At 44.8% G+C, this 19376-nt stretch overlaps 1 protein-coding gene across 3 annotated transcripts in view; it reads left to right on the forward strand.

Moving 5' to 3' along the window:
- LRRC8D (leucine rich repeat containing 8 VRAC subunit D) overlaps positions 1 to 19140 on the forward strand; it is a 481210-nt gene extending 462070 nt beyond the window's left edge. For all 3 annotated transcript variants that reach the window (XM_069641757.1, XM_069641755.1, XM_069641756.1), the window contains one exon: positions 16095 to 19140. In XM_069641757.1, the coding sequence (XP_069497858.1) occupies positions 16097 to 18682 (2586 nt within the window). In that variant the 5' untranslated portion in view covers positions 16095 to 16096 and the 3' untranslated portion in view covers positions 18683 to 19140. The remainder of the gene's footprint in view (positions 1 to 16094) is intronic.
- Positions 19141 to 19376: the final 236 nt, after the last annotated feature.

Here is a 19376-nt window from a genome sequence, read left to right on the forward strand (position 1 = left end):
GAAGATCTGTGGACTGGACCATCTGGGGAAGTTGATTAGCCAAAAGGCCCAGTGCATGGGATGAGATATGTTCCCAAAGTGGCGAAAGCAAAGATTTTGCAGCGAGCAAGGCTTTAAGAAAAATAGGAGCACTTTTCACTTTCGCAGAAATTAACTTTTCTTGTTTTTTCGTTTTAAGGAAGATCGGACCAATTTTCCTTGGTGGCACCAAAGTATCTGTTTGGCTTCCCACTGAAACGCTCTTTTTTTAAAGGTGATTTCTTACTAGAGTCTGTTACTGCCAATATTTTTTTTTTCCCCAGAAGGATTTGAGCCTTTAGTACACTCCTTGTTCGAGGCCACTCGATTGATTCCTTTCAGTCCTTTCATGAAGCGATTCGTCTTGGCACCGCTATTTTTTTGTTTTGAGAGATTGATAGATTCTTGGGCTATTCCCTTGCAAGCATCAAAGGCAGCTTTATGATGTCTTTTTCTACGTTTCTTTGTTTTTCCGTTGGATTTCTTAGACATTTTCTTTGCAACTTTATTATTAGAAGTGGCTTCCACAATTATTACACTTTCATCATCTTGTCCAGAGGATAATTCAACCTCAGCTAGTTGAGCTAGCTGGATGAATTCCTCCATCATGGAGGCAGAGCGCGGCGTATCGTCCGCGTCTAGGGTTGGAATAGTGGGAACCAAGACGGGATTACAGATGGTAAACCTATTCTGGGCATTCAGCTTAATTGCTTCTTCCAGTTTAGTGTTCCAGCTCTCCATCTCCCCTTGGAGGGTGGAGAGATGATTGGTCAATTAATCAATTTTTCTCGATTGGGTCTGAAGCAGAGCGGACAGTAGTGATGTTTCGATCTTGGATTCATTGACTGCCGTTTTTAAGGCGTCCATCGACGTTTCACAAACTTCCAGCTCTTATGTAACTTCAAGGAGAATACAAGAATGTTGCTGGACCCTCTGATTTAATGTTCTCAAAAACTTTCACCAGGGAACTGAGTACAAAGTTAAGGGCAACAATAGAGTTGGAACCCACACTCTGATCATTTGTTGTCACTGGTGAGAGGACTTTAGTGAGGACGTCTTCTTGATTACTCGGAATTTAGGAGGCCCCTTTTTTAGCACCTTGGGCTTCTTCCCAGAGGGCTGATAGTTAATTCAGTTCATAAGAGGAGTCCACTGCAGTCACAAGAGCTTTCTCTTTCTCAGTTTGAACAGATCCAAACCGCCTTCTCGGGCGGTCGCACTGAAGTGTAGTTATTCACTGTATTAGAAGCACAGGGGAAAACATTTCCAATTGTGGTCTTCATAGTGGTGGCCGTCAAAGTATAATTTCGATCTGAGCACAACCAGTTATTTAGAGGGGGATTGACCAGGGTGGAGATGTTAGCATTATTTAATGGACACCCACTAATTAAGCTCAAGCCAGAGGTTGTTGGTATCTGAAGGTCACTTGCAAACCCACTCTGAGATGGAAAAATGCACCCTCCCCCCAGTTTTTATATGGTCCGAAGGGGGATTCAACTTTATACTTGAGATTTCATCCACAGCTGAGCTTCTGAGATTGTATACTTTAGCCATTTTTAATTGTCTTGACAGATTTGGTGAACAGACCACCCCTGTGTTGAAGGCCAAAGACTCCTCACTAGGCCCCCCTGGAAAAGGGGAGGGACAAAAAATCTCTGACCCGTCTCCCCATTTTACACAGCTGTGCCAAAGAGTCAGAAATTAGACCAAACTGATTCCAAACAAGATTCAATTTTCTTTTTCTTTGCATGTATTGTTTTCAGAAAAAAATGAAAGATTCCATTACTTCTGTGAACTGGTTTGAAAAAGATTTAGATTGGAAAAAAAAGTGCCTCAACCTCGTGGGTCCAAGGCAGAGCCCACAGCTCCCACTTGACAGACGAAGCAACTAACCAGCACAATGCAGGCACAACCCCATACAGCCACTTGTAGCCAGTGTGAGGAGCAATCACTAGGCAGTTGAGGGGAAGACCCGCTGATCCCACTCTCGAAGTGAGCAGCTAGATGATGCCCATAGGTGGAGTGCCAGGCAGCACACACCCAGAATGTTGCTTAGAGTCAGTATCTAAAATGCCACCAGGTGGGTCAAAGGTATAACCTGCAGTTCCCACACGAACGGCAAATGGCAGATAAGCATAGTGAGCCAGCCTGCCATGCGAGACACACCCTATATGTCACTTGAATACAGAAGTCAAGAGCAGTGTTTGGTGGGTCGGCGACTAGGACACAAATCCCACTTGATCCGTGGATGGCTGCAGTGAAGAGTAGCGGTAGCAAAAACAATGACAGTGCCCCAAAGGCTTATATAGCTGCAGTAGATTAGCAATCTTACCCTGAAGTCCTACACTTTACAGTTCTTCATGACAGCGAAATGGCTTCTGGGCTTCCTTCGCTACCGAAGACTCCAAAAGACTCAGCTTGACTCCGCCTCGCTCTGCGAAGTCTTTAACTGGGTCACTCCTCCTTCCACAATGGAGGTAGAAAAAATACTCATAAACACGAAATGCCACAGCAGTAGGAACCAAGCAAGCGGTAGCCTCCAGACACTCCAAGAGACTCAGCTTGACTCTGCTTTGCGAAGTTGCAGAGTCTTTAACTGGGTAACTCCTCCTTCAGCAATAGAGGTAAACAATAATTCATAAACACAAAAAGCCACAGCAGCAGGAACCAAGCGAGCTGTAGCCTCCAGACACTCCAAAAGACTCAGCTTGACTCCGTACACAAACGAGGGATGGCAGGATGGAGTGGTGGGAAGCAAAGCACTGACACTAGCCCAGTTGTCAGTGAACAAAGTGCAGGAAGAAAATGACAAATCCCTGAAGGAATGGGACGTGAGCGCAAAATTATTGACATGGCCAGAAAACAAAGCTAGACAGATATCGGTAATCCCTCGGAAGACTCCAGCCCTGTGCTATCAGAACAATGGCAAGGTTGAAGTTGGTGAGAATATTGGGTGCAAAACAATTGAACAACTTGCAGCCATGAGGGCAGGAACAGCAGTACTGATGGAGCACTACTGGGTGTGTGGATCAAAAGCATGTGAGAAGCTGCCATATGAAAGGGGAGGAGTTTGCTCTCTGGTGCACATCGACATGCCCTTGTTGTCGTACCAAGGAAGGATATAAAGCTCAATGAATTACTGAAAATGAACAACAATAAGTGTTGGAAGAGATTGGTTGAGGTGGCACCATCGGCCAAGATGGAGAAACGGGAAGGTTTGGGCAGAGTGAAGAGAGCGGGGAAATACTTCTCAAAAGCCTCAGCAATGGCACTGGATGAGATCACAGCTGAGCACAGGCTGTTCCGCAGGACACAAATGTTCTCCGCATCAATAATACCATCTCTAAAGACATACACGAATGCCAAGTGGTTACAGATCACTCGCTGGGAGTTGATGGTAATGATTAACTCCACTGTGAATGGGCTCAACGCCACAAAGGAAGAGCTCATAGCAATAGGGTTGGTGGCACTCCAGAATAGATATGTTCTGGATCTCCTCATGGCTATGGAAGGAGGAGTTTGTGCAAATTCACACCTGCCAATGACAAAGATAACGGAACCCTATCAGATGTAGTGGCGCAACTGGCACAGATGCATGCCAAAATAGAAGATGAGAAACCGGGAAGGACAAGAGCTGGCTAACGTATATATGGTTATGGATGCCATCATGGCTGTCAGGCGGACTGAAGGTGATAGCGGAAGCTCTCATGTTGGGAGCATCATCTATGTGCGGGATCAAAAGCTCCATGGCAAGATGCAAAAAACTGCAGAAGAGGAATGTAGATCCTGATGCATGTGAACATAGGAGGAACAAAGGACAAAATTGTTGCAGAACGCGACAAGCTCAGATCGAAAATTGAACAGTCTCAACTATTCCCAACCAAATCCATGAAGCTGGACAATCGACATGACCCAAAGTACTATGAAGGAAGATGGGTTTGGTGCAACCCCGAAGGAGTGTGCTGCGTCATGCACTGGTTGTTCGACAACCACACAAATTACTATGGACACCTTGGAGGAATAACAAAGATATGGCAGCCCAGAGCCACAGCACTGCCATATAAGGATGTGGTTGACAGGTCGACCAGAGGGGGGGATTGAAGAGGGATGGGGAAGCCTTCCCCCTCCAATGAAATTCATGACATACAAGAACACTGTAATCGCCCATTATACTTTGGACGAATTCCCAACGGACCCATGGTTGACAAATATGTTGAGAGATATCCCCTCAGCCAGCCATATGCCCACAACCAACCCTACAGACCAGGTGCAGTACAAATCTACCCCAGAGTGGGCTAGGAGCCCCAGACTATAATCAAAGACACCTCAATTGACAGTCTTGATTAAAGCACCAAGAAGGCATGTTGTTGACATCGCTAGAGACACCACAACTTAGCACCATTAGACATGAAGCACACATGCCATCCACACTCCGGCAAATAAACACACACTCAACTACATGAGGAACACCAGTTCACAGTTGTAACATTGGAAAACATTATGAAATACATATTGTCATTGCTCTTCTTATTTTTGCCGCTAGCCAAACTCAGAAACCGCAAGAAGCATGAGATCCTGAGCAAAGCTTGCAGATGCTTACATGCGAATAACCTTATGGAACTGCAGGAGCACCTATGGGAGCTGACAGAACCAAGTGTGACTAAACTATGGAGAATATGGTATAACACAAACACTGTAGAAACTGCATTACAATGGCTTAGGAAAATTACAGCAAGCCACAGGCCTCTTGGCAAGAACTGAGCTGAGCTGAATTCAGGCTGGACAAAGAGCAAAAAGTGAGACAGGACCCGCTACCAAGGCCACAAGATACAGATGACATTCCATTCTCTGAATGACAAAAGCACCCGCTGCAGTAAATATGAATAATTCCTCATAATTCAGTGCTGCAGAGCTCAAAATCAAGGTCTTCCAACACGTGACCCGGCCGACGCAGACACTGGACAGCAACCAGTGCTGGGAAAGGGAGTCAATCTCAGGCTGCCAGACAGAAAACGGCAACAAAGTTGCTACAATGTGAAACAGGTGTTGCACCGAGCAAAGGAGCACTCTCATAGACTAAGGTGGTACACACAAGTTACAATACAGACACTTAGTCTTTCTTATTACCTTTTAAAAGGCACACGGAGAGCTGAGAACCTTCATGGATCCCAGGCCTGGGGACGTCAGCTCAAGCCAACCACACTTCAGTATCCTAGGGGTGGGTAGCAATGGGTCAGAAGCAATGGTAAACCCACCACACTGCAACATTGTTATAGATAATGAGATAATGACTTGGGGATGGACCAGGCCAGCCACCTGACAGATGGAGCCAGTAGAATAATGTGTATAGGTGACCATATAGGTTATTAGGCTCCTGACAACCAATCCCACACGTTGATAGGTTTTTTGGAGAAAGGCCTAAGTAGTGACAGAGCAGTGATGTATTTTCTGCAGCAACTGGCCTGCAAACCAGGAGAAGTTGAGACGTCTACAGATTTCTTCTGTCCCTGTGCTGATACCTGTTGATTTTGTACGTAACAAACCGCAGTTTGAACTTGCCGTTGACTGGGTCCTCCGTTTATCCTGTGGAAGGTGTTGGGCCTTCTGAGAGTCCGCAAACTACTAGTAGCCCTCTGGTATACATGGGAGTTTGTCCCAACACTTCTCAAGAATTCCCTGTACAATTGTGTCCCCTCGACGTATTTCAAATGGAGTTTCACCATGATTCTGTAGGAGAACCTTTATGTCTCCCCGGGAAGTTGGGATCTATGATGCCTGTGAAAGGTAGCCCATACTTACAGGGGGAGCCCTTAAATACAGGTACCCCTAATCACGCTCACACCAGATTAAAGTTCATCCCTTTAGGGAATCAAGGCCAAGTGTCTTGTCTTGCAAAGATGACTGGACAGCTCAGCACCGGACCGGAGGAGTGGAAGTCTCCCTCAACACTGCAGGAGCAGTGCACCACCCAGGAGTGAAGCCGGAGCTTCCTCCCTCATCTAGGTAGGTCTATGGGCCCATTCTACCTTTGCTAAGAATTCACTATTAATTACTTTGTGAAGCGCTACTGAAAGCGCATTGCCACCGCTCCCCTCCCGAAACACCTGATGTTGCTGTGACCATCGTTTTTGCTGCAATAATTGTACCATTTTGATACGATCCAATATCTAGGATCTCGTGGGAACCCCCTCTAAGATGGCCGTCCGGCAGATTTAGGCACCTCTCCACTGTGCCTGGGCCCTCCCAATCTGCCTGCGCTCCCCATTGGTCACCCTTGCCTTCTAATGGGCAATAGCCAACCAGGAGGCGTAAGCCGGCCTCTGCACTAAGGCCTGCACGAAGGCTGACTTCCTGTCCCAGCCTGTCCACACCTTCCCAGCCGTCGGCCAGAAACCCTGCTCCACATCTGACCCCTGAGGACCATACCTTGTGACTTCATGTATAAGGTACTTTGCTGTTTGTATTTGCCTGGCTGCTCATATTCATAGCGCATTAACTGCTCTTGTACCATGAGCACATTCAGCCGCGCCCCACGTTTGCAACGTTATTGTTGGCTGGCACTTTCTTCAGCATTTTATTTTCAGTGTGGGCTTCTTCATCACCTTTGTTTGGTTGAGGCTAAAGCTATCACTAACATTAACGTTACTTGTGTAATGTTCATATACGGCACATATTCATTCTGGCGGTTTCGCTTGTAAGTACCCCCACCTACTGTACTCCTGACCTTTTATGTTTTCAGTGTGCATCCTGTATTTGCCTCCTTATCGGCGTCAACACCCCCAACATGCTTAGCTTCTATCGCTGCACTTGTCAACTCTACCCCTGCCATTTATGTGCTGCCACCTAACGCAATCCCTCAACTCCACGCTTTGTGGGGAATGTAATGAACTTTCTGTATGCAGTTACTGTCTGCCTATACCTCTTCCTTCAACCTCTGCCGTAAGGATTAGACATGTGCTCTACTTTATGTGCTATCGACAGTAGCGCTCCCTAGCCCAGATTGTTGTCCACCACAACCAATTCACTGCCTGTGATTTACTTTGTATGACCAATCATGTTCTTGAACTTCCCCACTGGGGATTTATATTACAATTGATTAACAATTTAATCTGATTCTGACATGTTCATGGCTGTACTGTGTAAATAATGTTGTGTTGGCCACGTGATTGTATTTTGGACTGATATCTCTACTGCATACCCAGCCTGTACTAGTTATAGGGTTTTTCACCTTGTTATTAACTAATGTGACCTCTCACCAGTGAACTACCCTCCTCAACCCAGCCTACCATAGTCCTACATGCCTACTAGTCATTCCTGTGTAAGAGGTTACAATACTGTGGACTCTAGGCTTATCTTGCCTCCTGCCTTGGTCTTTCTCCCTGCAGCCCACTTATTGGCCCACACTTCACATCAGATCCTACACCCTGCTCTCTTCTGGTCCTGATTTGGACCTCATGCACCACTTCTGCACAGCATTATCAGCCATTTTCTCCAGCTACCCACTCATCCTTGCATAATCCTCAAACACTTGCCATCATGACTGCACCCAACCCTTACTTGAATGCCCCAGCCCTTTTGGATACAACACTTTGCATCTAAACCCACACCTAATCAACCCTGCACTACCTACCTTACAAACCTGAGACTCGGCTCAGGACGCTGTCATGAAACTCCTAACCAGTCACCTATTATAGGCAGCAAAGTCCCCTTACCTACTCGGCCCCACTCCATCTACGCTCGAAACCTGAGATTAGGCATGAGATTCCACCTGACCTTTACAGATATGTACTCTCATGCTAACAGCCCTATACACTCACGCCAAGCCCCCTTCCAAATTCATGCTAACCAAATTGTATGTACTCACCTTAGTCAACCCTGCCCTACACACGCTAGAAACCAGAAACTAGCATCCAGGTTCCACCTTGGGACCCGCCAACAGGACTACTACCCTAACATCAAACTCACAGGGCCATCCAATGACTCCACACCTGCCCACTACTTAATCAATGCACCGGTATCGAATAAAAACCTGTCAAAAAAAACTCTGGACCGCTTGCCACATCAATGCCAAAGCCAAGAAGCTCATTGGTGCGCTTATCAATGCCCATTCTCTCCCTGCACATGCCCTTGATATAGCGGATATGATTACTTCAGAAAACCTAGACTTCCTTGCTATCACAGAAACCTGGCTGCATGCTGCATCAGGTCCCTCACTATCTCTGGCGGTCCCAGGCAACTATTCCATCATCAGACACGACAGGGACACCAATCATCCATCCTTGCCTCTGACACCAAGCCCAATTCGCAAATCCTCCCATTTGGCGACTTCAATTTAGGATACCAATATGTGAATGATTCCAAAGCCTCAGACCTTGTAAACACTTTATCAGACTTTGGTCTTACTCAACACATCAATGAGCCCACACACAACGAAGGCTGCATCCTCAACTGGTTGCTGACCTGAACTGCAAGCTAAATATGTTCTCAGTGACTCCTTGCCTTTGGTCTGACCATTATAAAATAATGTTTGCAATTAACTCCAGTCCGCAAACATCCAAACCTAATCTAGCACCCTCCATCCATACCCGTAACAAGAAGGATATCACAACGGAGAAACTTCTCCCCATTATTCTTCCCTTAATAAATGCATCGCTGACCACCTGCTCAGACCCCACAGTTCTAGTGGACACATATAACCAGGCCATGCTTTAAGCTCTCGATATTATTGCAGCGCTAAAACTGCGTAAACAAAAACCTCATCTTCATCTCAATTCCTGGTTCACCTCCCAACTCAGAGACTTACGTAAAGAAAAAAGAAAGGCTGAGTCTCTTTGGAAAAATATACCATCTCTAATCAACAAAAACAACCTAACCTCGGCCTCCTCCACCTATAAAGCTGCTATTCTGGAAGCCAAAAAAGATGTTTACAACAAACGTATCGTGCAGGCTCAATCAAACACTAAGGAACTTTTCAAGATCCTTAAGGAATTAGAGTCCCCCGTTGCCCCTCTAGGCACCTGCATCCCTGACACCCCCTGGTGTACCAATATCCAAAAAGCACTTCTAGATAAAATTGCCTTGCTTCAAGCGAAAATAAATGCTAAAAAGAATAACCCCTCTGACTCTGCTTTGAACGCACCATCGTTCAACCTCCCCTCCTCTAAACACCCCTTCAAACCTTTCAGTTTCTCACCTTTTTCTATTGAGGAAGTTGAAAATATCATTAAGAAACTTAAGCCTTCAAACTGTCAAGGTGATACTTGCCCTGCTCCTATCATCAAGGAGGCAGCTCATCCTTGCGCCCTTTATTAGCACCTTTATAAATGCCTCTTTCAGATCTGGCATTGTCCCGGATAACCTTAATGATGCCTGGGTTATTCCATTAATCAAAAAACCCACTCTTGACCCAAGCAACCCCTCTAACTATAGGCCCATTACTACGGAACCATACTTTTAAAAAATGTTGGACTGCGCTGCCTACATACAAATTAAGGACTATCTTGAATCAAACCAACTACTGGGTCTCCGCCAATCAGGCTTCCGTCTCAGACATGGTACAGAAACCGCCCTGATTGACTTAAAAACACACAAATTAAAGACCTAAAAGACAAGGGCAAGTTGGCACTCCTCCTCCTCCTTGATCTTTCGGCAGCTTTTGACCTGGTTGATCATAAAATTCGTTGTCACCTCCTCAAAACTGCTGCTCATTTTTCTGACTCAGCTTCATCCTGGATTAGTTCATTTTTGGCCAACGGAACTATGAAGGTCTTCTCTCCATCAGCCTCTGCTGAACCAGCCCCTGTCCCATGTGGAGTCCCACAAGGGTCTTGTGTCTCTCCCACATTATACAATGTGTTTACTAAGCCACTTTTTGACATACTTACTATCTGGGTGTCTCTTACACCAATTATGCTGATGACACCCAGATACTCATCCCCATCAGTGGTTACTATTCCTCTGACGCTAAAGCACTTGAGGAAGTCTACGCAGTCATCCAGGCTTGGATGGCACATCATGAGCTCTGCCTTAATGATGAGAAAACTGAGTTGCTTGTCCTCGGCTCGCACCCCAAACTGGCTAAACTAGACCCTGCCTACAACTCATTTACCATAGATGGAAACATCATAAAGTGTCTAATGTAACAAAAACACTTGGCATTTATCTTGACTCAACGCTATCTCTCACCAGACAAACAAATGCTGTGGCGTCTGCCTCGGCCTACACTTGCAAACTGATCACAGCCTGCAGAACTTTCTTGATGATTGAGAATTGCATCATCCTAGCCAGAACTCTAATCATGGCAAAAATTGACTACTGCAACGCCCTATAATTGGGGACCAGCCAAAGACACATTGACAAGTTACAAGTTACCTAAACAATGCCATCAGGGCTGCCCTTAACATCCCTAGAAGATCTTACATCTCTGATACTAGACGCAACCTACACTGGCTCCCCGTCGCGCATAGAATATCTCTCAAAACCCTAGCCTTAGCCTACAAGGTACAGAAGAATCTGGCACCTGATTATCTCATTAATCGCTTCATGCATCACTCTAATAGACCCCTGAGGTCAGCCTATGTCAACACACTTTCTATACCAAGCTTCAAACTTCAGACTGCTGGGGCAACAAGCTTCCCAGTCCTTGCGGCCAAACTTTGGAACACTATACCTACCACACACAGAACCGACGTTCCACTCCTTCAAGAACAGAATCAAACTCTGGCTCTTCGAGCTTGTTCATCCACCACATCCTTCTAACAGGCTTTCATTTTAGTCTCTCTGTATTGTCTCCTACCATTCTTTCTCGCTCGCAAGCGTTTTCTGCTGTCTGCTATAGCATTAATACATGTAATGTCTATAGCAACATCTGTAATTATGCACCTTTATGTAACTTGTGTTAAGCCTCAATTTATTCATTGGGCTAAGAATGTCTCCTGTGGGGAATCTTGCTAAACCTGTATGTAACCATTTCCTTGTAAATTATGCGCCCAGATGCCCCAGGGCAAGGTGCGCAATACAAATAAATAAATACAAATACAAATAACAATTTAATCTGTAAACAATGTGTATGAGTGCAAAAGTCTTTTCCCTCCCTCCTCTCCCGACCAGCATTCTGTCCTCCTTCCGTGGCCAGCTCCTCCAGACTGATGCCAAGCAAGCGCCTTTATATACTATTCACTGAGTTACTGGATACTGGCATAGTTCATCCAAAACTGTTCTTCCTTAAAAGGGCCGCTGCAGTCTTCCTTCTTGCATGGCCAGGTTACAAACTACTTAGCATACGGCTGCCTAAGCAGGAAAACATTGTCGCTTCATTTTTCATCATTTTAATATATTATAAACATCTATATATAAACACACCTTCCCGCCATACTCTCAACACTTCATACTCAATATTCTTATATTTTATCTGGTCCAGTAATTCTCCTTAAAACCCTGTTTTCCACAGTACTCTGTATGTTGTGCATTGAGTTTTTAGTCTGCATGGGCTTTTGATGGACAGGGAACAGCTGCTGAGTTACGTTGTGTGCTCTGCCAGAGCTAGCCTCGGTGACGCAATGCCTGTAGTCTATTTTTAGCACAGGCTGCATTCCTTTTAGCACAGAACTCTTTACCGTGCTTTGAGATTTTAAAACTACATAGAATAACATTTATAAGTATATTCAGCTCATGGTTATTTACACCTTATATTTTAATACTAACTATCTTCATTTAGTGGCTGGCCATGCCTATGTGTGATTATTTTTGCATGAAAAAAGCTTTCTCAGTGCTATAGTGCTTAGAGAAGTCTTGCCTAATTGTAAAGCGCTTGAGGGGTGTGGGGAGGCACTAGCCAAAGCGCTAGCTCCTCCCAAACGACTGCTACGACGTCCAGACCAAACATCCAGGCTAGGCCAGATTTTGGGGTTAGTCCTTTACAAGAACCCTTAGGGGGTATTGGGACTACGTCCGTAGGAACCATCCCTCTTTTTCTTGGAGAGATAGTAGTATCTCTGCTACTACAAATGTCAAAGTCTATGGATTCTTTTGTGGCGGTGGAGGGATCTGAGGCTCTGTGACTACGTTTCTGGAATTTTAGGGTCCCCCAATTTGTCTCAACTGAGTCCTACTCTGACACCACATGTAAGGAAGGCATGGTATCAAACAGTGAAGACAGACACAAGTGATCACAGTTCAACAGTGTTTATTGATCTTCAGTGGCTTGGTAGGGCACCTATCTAAACCCAAATCTAAGGATGGGAGCAAGCTACGACCATCCAATATTAATAACGCAGTCCTAGTGGAGTCTGTTAAGATAAAAGGACCTATACTAATAAACCTATTGCCAATCCTTACTCCTAAATACAAAATGGTGTGGGATAACAATGTATGCAAAAGAAAAATGTTCAAGAAATGATATGTCAGGATAGTTGAGCAGTTGGCTTTCCTTCCCCACATTTTCAGCACAGGGCAAAGCGGCATGTGCGGGCTTCGCACACACTCCTTGGCCACGAGGTAACAGTTCAACACGTAGGCATCATGTTCTTCCGCCAAAGTCTCTCTCTCAATGACAGTCTCTTATTGCAGAGGGCCTGATGCAACAAACAAAACACAAAAGTTCCTCTTTGTCAGGGTTCAAGACTGGTCTCCTTCCTTCGGGTTTGTAATGGATCCCCCTCGTCCGGGCTCAGATCCCTTTTCCACAGTGTTTACAACTAGGTATCCCGCCTTCGGGCTCAGACTATGGATCCCCCTCGTCCGGGATCAGATCCCTTTGATACCAGAATCAAAGACTTTCAAATGTGCGACCACTTCAAACAAGGTTTCTTGAAAGTAATGGCTTCCTGCCAAAAAGGTCAAGGGTGTTGCCCCTCTCACAAACCTCTCATGCCTGGGAACTGCTGTACCTTTGTGTGCTTTGCCTCACTCAGTGTGTGCTCTCGTGCTCCACCTTTTATCCGTGTGGGGAAGTGTAATGGAAGTCAGGTGTGAGGATTGTCGATAATTGCCTGACCTCACCTGACCATAGTATTGGGACATGTCAGGTCCACAATTCGGGTGTGAGTCTATTTTCTCCAAGAGCGGGCTGTCGGTGTAAAAGTGGTTGTGCAGAAAAAGGGGAGGGGGGGTTGAGTTTCTAAATATCCCATTGGATAGGATGGGCTAAAGGTGTTACAGGGAAGAGAGGGATACCACATCTCACCATCTGGTGTCCGACTGCCACTCCCCGAGGACCCCTCACCCAGGTGATCCTCCTGCACTGGTCCACCCCCACGGTCTGGATCCAAAGGTGATGGCCGTGCCCTGGCCACCTGAGCGAGAGAGAGAGAGAGAGAGAGAGAGAGAGATCCGCTGGGACTAGCGGGTGAGACTCCTTCTGGTTTCTCACATAACCCACCAACCCTACCCACACCCTCTCTCAATCCCCACCCACCCAATCCCCTCTCTCTAAAAAACATAGAACAACCCTTCCCCCATGCTCTCTACCCCCGCCCACCCCACCCTACCCTCACTCTCTCTACCATACTCCCACTCTATCTATCCCCAACCACCTATCCTACCTTTACACACTCTACCTCCATCAACCCACCTATGCTGCCACTTTCTCAAACCCCACCCACCCTACTCCCACACTCTCAACCCCCACCCACCTTACCCCCACCCATCTCTCTCTAAAACCCCACCCCAAGTTCTACCTTATCTCATCCTTCCTCTCACACTCACACTTTATTTCTTACCCTCCCACTCTCAACCTTTCCCGCTCATATTTCCTCTTGGTCATTTTCGATCTCTCACTCGTGGTCTATTCTCCTCCCTTCTCATTCTCTTGCACACCCACGCCCCTTATCACATCCTCCTTTGAAACTTTGCACTCTCCCGCTAGCATCCTAATGCCTATAAATGAAAAGGACAGCAGTAGGCGCCAAAACTATTGGCTTTCCCAGTGCTTGTTTTACTTGATATACGTGGCTTCTAACCAATAGGAAACCATTCTGTGTCTTTCTAGCAAATCGTTTTTGCAAAATGTTCGTAGTTAATTTGTCTTTTCTCCAGGAGAAATTCAAAGAATCCTATTGGTAGAAGGTTTGACCTGCTACCTGTTTGTAGATCTGTTGAGGTAGAGGTTCAGCTTTCTGAAAGAGCTGTTGCGGCTGTACTCGAGGTTCTTTAGTGTCAATCAGCTGATCTGTGATGCAGTAAGAGAGCATCACGGTACAGGCTCTCTTGTAGTGTTGGCCATTTTGTAGAAGCGAGTGCACTGGATACGTTTGGAAGGCAGTTGTCAAATGTTGATTTTAAGAACTTAGTTTGTTTTCACGCTACTTGATGTTTTCCCCCTCTTGTGCTACAATACAGTATGGCTAAAGAATACAATACCTAGGCTTTCAGAGAAGGACCTTCATTGAGCCATTGCCTGTGTAATAAAGCAGTATTTTCGCAGACAGCGTCTTGGAACGATGGGGAATGCCTGATAGTTATATTGTTACTTGCCTGTGCCATCTCTGTGGAGTGTTTTCCTTCTCTGTAACAGTTTTCAGCTGCAGCATTTGATACAGAATAGTTGATGACTGCGTTCTATTATGGAAAAACGACAATTTTCGCGCTTTTTTACCAGATAGTATAACTCACTTGTGCACAATGCATAGCCCGCTTTTGGTGGTTTGATGTCTCACTTTTAGAGCTCCTTCAAATCAAGATATGAATAAAAGCAGATTGGCACACCGTCGTTTTCTGAATGTTAATTTTCATATAGGGAAGAGAAGAAAAATCACGAAATCAAAAGACATAAAAGATTTATTTGAAAGTAGGCAGCACCTTTATTAATAAAGCATCAGTAAAACATAGTCACAGTGGAATTAGAATGGAGAACAGATTTCACTACTGATGTTTACAACAAAAAGTACCATTCATTACTGCATTTTGAGTATAGTGTTATGACAAGGCGTTACAATAAGATGGTGTGGGAGGAATTGGGTTGCTCTTAACTGCAGCAAGCAGCACTCTGTGGTCTTGGGCAAATCATAAATATTGGGGGTTGGGTTTTGATGGTGTCCCCAGATGCAGGGGAGGAACTGGGCTGGAACGAGACAGAGCTGTGCTCTGGCAGAAACTGTCTTGCCAGGAGCACCCTTCCGTATAGACACAAGGCCCAAACCATCCCAAGTTGAGGAAGCTCTCTGCCCCTGACTGATGTTAGTTGCTGAACGCTGTGTTTGAGACACATTGCATATTGCGCATAGCTGCACACATAGAGACACAGGTCCAGACACAGTGTTTCTATGCATGCAGCTGAGCTGTGATTTGCAAGGACTTCACAGACTGCATCTGAAAGTTGTCATTTGTGCAACAGCCCAAGATCAAACAATTAAACTGTCCAAAGCTGTATATATGTCTCATGCTTCGCACACATTTTGCTGTCATGGTGACTATTCTGACAGACGAAATGAGCACCATTCCAAGTGTGCATTGCATGCTCAGAAGGAATGAACGTTTGAATAACTAGCAGAGACATGTATGATAAATTGGTGGTCATTCTTATGTTTCGAAAATGCACTTTTCTTTTATGCAAAGCAGCCAGCATCCTATATTCAGGGCACGCACATCATTTGACACTTAGCTCGCCCCCGCCACTGGCAATCTGGCCCCAGTCCCACTCGCACCTCAGAAACCCTTCCACCCCCAGCCCCTGCTTAAAGGGGAAGGAGGGAGTTCCCCCAGTTTCCAGCACTGCCCAGATGTATTTCTTGAAACTTCTGTATTACATGCTCGTTGCAGGTTTTGCAAATTAATTCCTAAACTAAAGACGTGATCTAGTGCCCATGTTGAGTACTTAAGATGATTCCGGTCAAATTACTTTGCTTCGAAGTGCATAGAATAGAAATATGTGCAATTGGTGTAACAAAATGTGCATTGCACAGTCTAGTACATTCGTACCGTTCTCTGTAAAGTGATTTGCTGCTCATTGTGGCTTAGTCAGCACACTATGAATTCCCCCCTCGTCCCCAAGAAAATGTTGTATGCAAATTTGAAATGAAACGAGGACTGTTGTGCTACTGACAACATGAATAACCCCATCTTTCTCTTTGTTTTTGCAGGAATGTTTACCCTTGCAGAAGTTGCATCTCTTAATGACGTTCAGCCAACCTATCGAATTCTGAAACCATGGTGGGATGTTTTTATGGATTATCTCGCTGTAGTCATGTTAATGGTTGCCATCTTCGCTGGCACCATGCAGCTAACCAAAGATCAAGTGGTATGCTTACCAAAGCTACAGTCCGATGTAAGTTCAAAAGCACAGCCCAGTGCCACAGATCACGAAGAAACGCATGCCACACCAAAGCTAGACTCTACAACCAACAATGACAAAGAGATTTGGACCGTAAACACGCCTGACTTGGACGGCGCTCCAGCTGTAACACCAGAATCCTCACTCTCCCGAGCTAAGCCGCCTCACAGCCATTCCACCACACCTACAAACCATGAGCCAAAGATTGAGCAGCGGGATCCCAGGGGCCGGAAAACCTATTTGGATTATCAACAGTACATTTTTATTAACCAAATGTGCTATCATGTCGCACTCCCATGGTATTCCAAGTATTTTCCATACCTCGCCCTCATACACACCATCATCCTTATGGTCAGCAGCAACTTTTGGTTTAAATATCCCAAAACATGCTCCAAAATAGAGCATTTTGTCTCGATACTAGGGAAGTGCTTTGAATCTCCTTGGACCACAAAGGCCCTTTCAGAAACCGCATGTGAAGATTCCGAAGAGAACAAACAAAGGCTAACGGGTGCCCAAACTTTACCCAAGCATGTCTCCACAAGCAGTGAAGAAGGAAGCCCCAGCGCCAGTACTCCAATGATAAGCAAATCTGGTATCAAATTTTCTGCAGAAAGGCCTGTCATCGAAGTACCCGGCATGACCATCCTGGACAAAAAGGATGGTGAGCAGGCGAAGGCCCTTTTTGAAAAAGTGCGCAAATTCCGTACCCATGTAGAAGACAGTGATTTGATTTATAAATTGTATGTTGTTCAAACAGTTATCAAGACTGCAAAGTTTATTTTTATTCTCTGCTACACTCTTACATTCGTTACAGCGATAAGCTTTGAGCATTCGTGCAAGCCGAAAGTGGAACATCTGACTGGCTACACTGAATTCGAATGCACACACAATATGGCTTTCATGCTGAAGAAACTGCTCATCAGTTACATTGCGCTCATTTGCGTCTATGGCCTCGTCTGTTTGTATACTTTATTCTGGTTGTTCAGAAGACCCTTAAAAGAATATTCATTTGAAAAAGTCAGAGAAGAGAGCAGCTTCAGTGACATTCCCGATGTGAAAAATGATTTTGCGTTCCTCCTGCACATGGTTGATCAGTACGACCAGTTGTACTCCAAGCGGTTTGGCGTCTTCTTATCAGAGGTAAGTGAGAACAAGCTCAGAGAAATAAGCTTGAATCATGAGTGGACTTTTGAGAAACTGCGACAGCACGTCTCTCGAAATGCCCAAGACATGCAAGAGCTGCATCTATTCATGCTGTCCGGAATCCCAGACGCAGTGTTTGATCTGACAGATCTGGAGGTGCTGAAGCTGGAGCTGATTCCCGAAGCCAAAATTCCTGCAAAGATTTCACAAATGGCCGGTCTCCAAGAGCTCCATCTGTGCCATTGCCCTGCAAAGGTCGAGCAGACTGCGTTTAGCTTTCTTCGTGACCACTTAAAGTGCCTGCATGTGAAATTCACTGACGTAGCGGAAATTCCTGCTTGGGTTTACTTGCTTAAAAATCTGCGTGATCTATATTTGATGGGCAATTTGAACTCTGAAAACAATAAAATGATTGGTCTTGAGTCTCTCAGGGAGCTGAGGCACTTGAAGACCTTGCACGTGAAGAGCAACTTGACCAAAGTCCCATCTAACATCACAGATGTTGCACCACATTTAACAAAGTTGGTCATCCACAACGATGGTACTAGACTTATGGTGCTCAACAGCCTTAAGAAAATGATGAATGTTGCAGAGCTTGAGCTACAGAGCTGTGAACTGGAAAGAATACCGCATGCCATCTTCAGCCTCGTTAATCTGCAGGAACTGGATCTGAAATCAAACAGCATCCGTACAATTGAAGAGGTGATCAGCTTCCAGCACCTAAAAAGACTCACCTGCTTGAAGTTGTGGTACAATAAAATTGTCAGTATTCCTCCCTCAATTAGTCAAGTGAAAAACCTGGAGTCTCTTTATTTTTCCAACAACAAGATTGAATCCCTATCTGTCGCCCTATTTAATCTACAAAAACTTAGATATTTAGATGTGAGTTACAACTCCATATCTGTGATACCAGTGGAAATTGGTTTGCTACAAAACCTGCAGCATTTGCATGTCACAGGGAACAAAGTGGAGATTTTACCAAAACAGCTATTTAAGTGTGTAAAATTAAGGACTGTATGTCTGGGTCAAAATTGTATCACCACAATCCCTGACAAAATTGGACAGCTTCTGCAACTGACTCATCTGGAGCTGAAAGGGAACTGTTTAGATCGCCTACCACCCGTGCTGATCCAGTGTCGACTTCTCAAGAGAAGTGGGCTAGTTGTTGAAGACCACCTCTTCGATTCTTTGCCTCCAGAAGTAAAGGACGCTTTGAATCAAGATACCAATGTTATCTTTGCTAACGGGATCTAAACTTGTGGGAAAAAGGTACCTAAGCCTTTCCGAGGCAGCTTGACACAACGTATGAAATATATCGTAAAGCTAAACACATGCACATGATGCAATTGAATCATATGCAATTAACGGACTGAACACTTAAAGAATAATTTTCATGTTTATTTTTGGAATACAAAAAAAGCCTATAATTGCTGCTCTGGAAGAAATGTGTTTTTATTTGAACAGTTAGTGACTGTAATGCTGCCTCATTTCCAATTATGATTGTTTACAAATTGCCTGCCTAGAAAAGCAAATTGACATTTTCCTACTAGTCGATATTCTTTTTTTCTATTTTTTTAAAGTTCCATGTTCATAACTATGATTGAGGCAAAGCGTCAATGTTCACCATGCAAATTTATGAATGATGCATCTAAAGGTACTTCATATAAAATGACCTAATACAATTAAAGATAACGCTCTTTCTTCTACATGTACACCATTGGCCATTGTGTCTGCTGGGTATAGCCTGTGTCATTTCTTTCAGGTGAGTTGACTGTACAGGGAACACTTACTAGATGATGAGCAGATGTTCCTTTACAGCAGTCCTTATTCCCAAACCACAGCTATGCCACTGTACCGCTTTTTATTTCCACTCTATTTCTTGAAGCTTCATTGAAAAGCTTTACTTTTCTGTATTTCTAATTGTGGATTTGACATTTGAACTAGTTCC

The sequence above is a fragment of the Ambystoma mexicanum genome, chromosome 1q (assembly GCF_040938575.1).
Source record: "Ambystoma mexicanum isolate Mex_15411 chromosome 1q, UKY_AmexF1_1, whole genome shotgun sequence".
In the NCBI taxonomy this organism is placed as follows: domain Eukaryota; kingdom Metazoa; phylum Chordata; class Amphibia; order Caudata; family Ambystomatidae; genus Ambystoma; species Ambystoma mexicanum.